Source organism: Nothobranchius furzeri, chromosome 2 (genome assembly GCF_043380555.1).
Source record: "Nothobranchius furzeri strain GRZ-AD chromosome 2, NfurGRZ-RIMD1, whole genome shotgun sequence".
Taxonomy (NCBI): Eukaryota; Metazoa; Chordata; class Actinopteri; order Cyprinodontiformes; family Nothobranchiidae; genus Nothobranchius; species Nothobranchius furzeri.
The window spans coordinates 59,108,553-59,114,731 of NC_091742.1; the positions used below are offsets into that span (position 1 = coordinate 59,108,553).

General features: G+C 41.1%; 1 protein-coding gene and 1 long non-coding RNA gene across 2 annotated transcripts in view; one reads left to right on the plus strand and one right to left on the minus strand.

Moving 5' to 3' along the window:
* LOC129165186 (E3 ubiquitin-protein ligase RNF19B) overlaps positions 1-4,494 on the plus strand; it is an 8,292-nt gene extending 3,798 nt beyond the window's left edge. The window contains exons 3-4 of the mRNA XM_054747719.2: positions 2,992-3,165; positions 3,242-4,494. Of these exons, the coding sequence (XP_054603694.2) occupies positions 2,992-3,165; positions 3,242-3,697 (630 nt within the window). The 3' untranslated portion in view covers positions 3,698-4,494. The remainder of the gene's footprint in view (positions 1-2,991; positions 3,166-3,241) is intronic.
* A 425-nt stretch (positions 4,495-4,919) lies between these two features.
* LOC139063896 (uncharacterized) lies at positions 4,920-6,179 on the minus strand. The gene is made up of 2 exons (XR_011517203.1): positions 5,683-6,179; positions 4,920-5,556 (listed from the first exon to the last, which is right to left on the minus strand). It is a non-coding gene; the product is annotated as an uncharacterized lncRNA (long non-coding RNA).

The following is a 6,179-nucleotide window of genomic DNA, read 5'->3' on the forward strand; positions in this document are numbered from 1 at the left end:
TTTGGAACTTTTTATTGCATGGATTATGTAACAACTTAGTATTAACTGAGAGACAAAAGAAAGAGAGTCAAGTTTAAAAAGTTTAAAGATTTATTACTAAACAAATTAAAACTAGACTAACTTTAAACACTAAACGTATGCTGTAACTTAGGTGAAGTGAGACGGAGAATGGTGTAGTGTGGAATGTTGTTCAGAACCAGCAAATCCGGAGAAACGATTAGTTCTGATGGGAGTGAAGGTGATGTCTTTGCGCTAAGCTTTGATTTGGAGATTCATAAACACATTGAGACGCCATTTCGTCGGCCTACGTACCCTTTCGGAAGTCCCCTTTAGATCAGGAATGTCGAGGTCCAGCTTGACCCTCTCTGGAACTGAAGCCGGTAGGAAAAGCAGTGGTTGCCGACCAGACCAGTCTTGAGATACTTCCGGGTCACGACAGTAATGTTGGCATCGAGCAAGACCCAAAACGGGGTCGTGATGGTTCAGCTTTTATTCTGAAAGGAACTGTTGCAGCAGTTGGAACAGCAACAGATTTTATCCAGCTTGTCGTTGGTTCTTTCGGCTGAAGAGGAAAGTTACGGCTTGGCCACTCCGACAACTTCTTTAGAATGCTTTGAACTGGCGTTAAAGATGACGTGGGCATAGTTTTATAATTCGGATGTTTTGATTTACCGTCGAATGGAAAGATGACAGATTTACCAAGCACCACCAAAACCACGCCTCCGTCAGATCTGGCAGATCCTGATTGGATCAGTAAAAGCAATGTGTCATGTGGCTTAACGTTACACGTGATCAGTCTCTAGTGGAAACATTTAAAGTTATAATGCTTATTATATTCTATAGGATTATAATATTAAGTAATTAATATTTTCATTTCACAAATTGGTTCACATTTTATTATTGACTAACACTTTGTTTGATTAGCTTATTAAAAATAGAGTTCTTTGATTTATTAAAAAGAAAGAGTCCTTTGTCTTCATTCTTCTCTTGGGCTGGAAAGGACAACAGTTTAGAAGCAAATGCATGAGACATTGAACAATATCTCATGCAGATTAGTTCTTGCTGAGGGGAGGGGGGAAATGACTTTTAGGTGGAAAACAGTCATTTCATTCCATTACACCTTGGAGTTAATATGAAGTGGCACTTAATCCCTGCAATAAAAAGTTCTGATATTCTGGTTAAAATATTCAAAGATCCATCAGATTGATATTTCTATGGAATCTCACATTTTATGGTTCATAAGTAAGATGTAAACTACCCATCCTTTACATGTGCCAGAACGGTGATAGATGGGACTAATAAATCCTTTAGATTACAGGGATTCTCTAAGTGTGGTACGCACACCCCTGGGGGTGCGAGAGCTGCCGCTCGGGGGTGCGCGAGGTGAAAAGTGTAATGGCTGCTGACTCAGAGAAGTCTGTCATATGTCACCATTAGCGTAGTATATTTTGCGTGTGTGTGTGTCCTCCACATGTGCCCTAGCTTCATAATAATAATGCACCAAGCTTCAGCGCACTGACCTGCGCACGCTGTTAATAGCAAGATGTGTTCCGTATTTGATCATTTTTATCGGTGTTGGAGAAATCTGAAGGTGGCGAGTCATTCTGGCAGATTGTAATTAACACCCTGTCTCATGCAGGTGTTCTGACATTGTAAACCTCACACACAGAACATTGTGGATGTAACAAAATAAATCAAGAAATGATTCCCATCTGAGCATTTTAGCATTATTATATTATTATATTAGCACACGGACTGTGGGACAGCATTCTAAACGTGTGAGGCTATAACAGCGCCCTGAAGATCTGAAGTTCAGAGTGCTTCTGTCAGAGGTCAGACGCGTTCCAGCAGAACCACGGCTCACAGGTGCACATGTGAGCACATCTGGGCTGGGCAGAAGTAATTTTACAACATTGGTTTAAATAGCGCCAATAACGAGACGCGGTGACTGGAGCGGCTCATGGAGCTGTGCCGCACACACACACACACACACAGATTAAATAAGCGCACGCTGCACAAACTCCGGTGCTGCGCTGTGCCGTCAGACTGAAGGCAGAAATGAGCACTGCCTCCTCCGTGATAAAAACTTTTAAGAGGTTTTATAACAACATTTTTCATTCAAGGTCAAATTAAAATATAGCTTCTATTTTGGGATGACGTATTAAATTCGAGTCCACTCCAGCCAGTGACTCCTCATGAACCTGACTACAACTCATGTTACTGCAGCATTTGTTATTCCAGTCCGCGTGGCAGCGGATCGCAGATTCAGCCACACCATAAAACAGCAATAAGTCGGTCTGAGGCAAAAGTGAACCTCATGGCTATAGCTTTTCCATCTTTTCCCCTATTGACATTTGATTACGCACAAGTAGGTGACCAGTTCAGGTTCACGCAGAGCAGAAGGAAGGAGAGAGCTCTGGTTAAACGTTCCTGCTTTAAGAAAACCATTAAATTGCATTGTTGATGCGCTACCTGGGCACTCTAAATATTTAATTAAAATTAAATCAAAGGAAATTGTAATGGTATTGAATGTTTATTAATTACTATTTCAAAAATGAAAGTGATGGGGAAAAAGGTCGATCATATTTTTTAACCCTGTCTGTCGAGTGACTGTTTAGCTTGACGTCTGATGTATGTATATATATATATATATATATACATACATATATATATATATATATATGTATGTATAGCCATGCACTGATGTGGGGGCTGGGGGGGGGGGGGGGGGGTTTGACATGGTCGAGACATAGAAGGGGGGTGCGCGGCTAAATACGTTTGGGAACCATTGCTTTAGAATATAAGAGTTGTAATGTAAATAATACATAAAATAGGCAACAACACTACCATGAATTAATAAAAACAAATTGTACAAAATTTGCTACAGTATTTATGATTTTATTTCATTCATAACTTCCACTCTTGAACCTGTCCATAAAATATCTCTAATTGCATGTTTAAACCCAGTTTATTCATGTTGTATATTTTCAGGGCCAGCATAAGTTCAAGTGTCCTGCCTTTGTGGTTGAAACCCAGCAGCTGTGTAACGCTGAGTGGTCGTACCAGGAAGTGCGCCGGCTTGCAGCCCTCACAGTTGATGAAATGCAGCACTTTGAGGAGAACATGGCTCGCATGGCTCCTGCAGAGTTCTGTGACTTTACCACAGTAAGTGTTTTTGAGTTCAAATCCCCAACAACTGTTAAAAAGTCCAACAGTTTGTCATTGTTTTCATGTGTGACAGTGTCCTGGTTGTAAGTCCTACGTGGAGAGAGAGGACCTGACCAACCTCTGTGTGGAGTGTTTAGTGTGTGAAGCAGATAAAAAGGACACGTTCCAGTTCTGCTGGCAGTGTTTGAGGCCGTGGAAAGGTGCAGTTCCACGCTCTGACCGCTGTGACAATGATGGCTGCATCAACCAAGACCTGGAACTGCTCAGGACCTGTAAGACCACCAACCTCCGTGATGTGCAGGGAGCTGATCCTGTTCCCTCCATCCGGGCCTGTCCCACCTGTGGTCATAAGGTGGAGCACGACAAGACGGGCTGCAAGAACGTCATCTGTCCTCGCTGTCAGGTGGAGTTCTGCTTTGTGTGTCTGAAAATCACTCCTGTGTGTCTGGAGACCAGTTCCTACTTCATCCCCTGCAGTGATGGTGTGGCTCCCAGACAAACATCCATACCTGTGTGGAAAAGAAACTAAAACTTTTCACTTGCATTTATTTCTCCAGTTATGAAGGATGCCGACCTTGTTGTTCACTGTTTTCTGTTCTTTTATGGAATCGTTATTCTTTGAAAACATCAGCTTGCTTCATTGAACCTGATTCAGCTTCAGTTAAAGTTAATAAATATGTATTTTAAACAAAATCTGTGTTTGGTCTCTGGTCTAATTATAAGAAGTACAGCAGCTACAACCCCAACTATAAACAGGAACTGTATTTTGAAAGCTAAAGGATAACAAGACCATTTACACACCTATAGCAACAAGAATTTTGAATCAGATCTGCATTGCAGAATTATCCAGCAGACAAAGAACAGAACTAATTTATTATGATCTAGCCTGCTGTTGTCTGTTAATTAACTCATGATAAAGGTGTAATAATTACATCCAGAATTATAACTTAATTCTTAACAAATGCCTCAACAGCTGCAGGTAAGTGGGGAGTGTGAGGTACTGCTGGGGCTGAGTTAAATAACCAGTTTTCTTTTGTTTAAAACTCAAGAGAGTCCAGAGGCATCCAGAACTTAACATCACCATTAAGACCCTTCAGAAGGGGCTGGCTGGAGGATGAGATAAGGGTTTCTCTTCAGTAAGGCCCACCACATGTCTTTTAGATCCAGTTCCTACTTCGCTTTTTAAACCATTTTATGAATACTTTAGAGATGAGATTTTAACCATGATGAACTGTTCTCTTCAAACAGGGGTCTTTCCTGCTGCCTTTAAAGGGGCAGTGGTGAGGCCCCTGTTGAAGAAAAGAAACTTAGATTTTTAGTGATTTTAACAACTTCAGACCGATATCTAACTTACCATTCTTAAGAGAAATTTTAGAAAAGCTTGTTTTAATACAGCTTAATGATTTTATTAATGCACACAATGTCGTAGAGAAATTTCAGTCTGGTTTTAGAGTAAACCACAGCACTGAGACGGCCCTGTTAAGAGTTTTGAATGACGTAAGAATAAATTATGATGTGACCTCCCTCTGCATTATTGTGCTGTGGTGGACGCCCAGACGTGACAGTGTGAGTGTCCTGTCACAATGTCCTGATTGATCATGCGCCCTGGCTACTTGGCCAAGGGGATGTGCCTTTGGCTGACCGGTTAGTGTGCATGACTCTCACCCGGGCATCTGGGAATCGAATCCCGCCTGAGCCCTTGTTTCTCCACCTTGCCACAGTAACACTGAACAATAAGTCTGTAGCCATGATCAGAAAAAGTGATTTAATGTTACAAACACTGTCATCTTCTAACAGAGCCCTTTCTGAACACGTTAGTTACAGTGAGCTCGTGCTAAAACCACTGTTTTACTGATTAAATCTCATTTGTTTTTAGTTGGTTTACAAACAGAAAAAATACACAAGATTTAATTCTGTTACTGTTGCCAAACAAGAATGCTAATAAAATGCATTTCATCACTTCGTTTACCACAACAGAGACACAGCAACATGATCCTGTTTTGACTTTTAGTAAAGGATCAAAAGTGTAACTAAAGCGTGTTCACGCCCACATTCTGCAGCAGATACACGCGGAAGGAAGCTAGAAATGACATTTACAGCTTTACATAATAATTGGGAGTATAAATGGTTGCTTTTCCATGCTGACGACTGTTTATCTGCATGACATCCTGTAGTTGTCCGTGTTTTAAAAGTTACGTAAATGAATATTCTCCATACTTTTTCGAGTTTCACCCTCCTTGTCAGCCATCAATTCAGGACCTCCTCCACCAGACAGGCTGATGACCACCCATATGACAGACATGTGTCCAACTCAATATTCACACAGCCGTTTGGAGTCTTCGTCCAAGTTTTTGTTCGAACAAATCAACCTGATGTTTCGCCACGAGTCTAACAAATAAACAGAAGAATCATCAGCCTGATTGCTATACACACACGCCCGTGCACGCACGCACACATGAACGCTGACGCACATACGCTTGCACAAACACACACATTTCTTTTTTAAAGTCATACTTAAAGACCACTGAAACTTTTCATCTATCTTCTCCTTCAGCTGCAGCACAGTCACGGTCTGAAGGTCCTCATGGTGACACAAGTCTAGTATCTTCTGACCATTGAAGCAAAACACTAACACCCTGATCATCGTCCCTGTCTCTCCGTGATGGTCCATGTCTAATGCTGTAGTAATGTTTAGAAGAGAACAGGAGATCAGACTCTGAGCTTTGGTTTAATTTCCCATATTAATGTTCGTTTCTTCACTTTCGGTTTCATTCCTCTATGCGTCACCAGAATGATGCGTTCAGGGAGCGTCTGAAATGTAGACTGAAAGAGACACAACATGCCTGACATTCACGAAGAAATAACTCTGAATCCACGTGACCTTCATTGTTGTACAGTAATGTCAATATTAGGTATATTAAAGTGTTTAAGAAACAATATCATTAGGTTGACTGTTGGATCATAGGAAGAAAAAGGTAGTTGGAACTTTAAGGCACATAACTATTATGTTT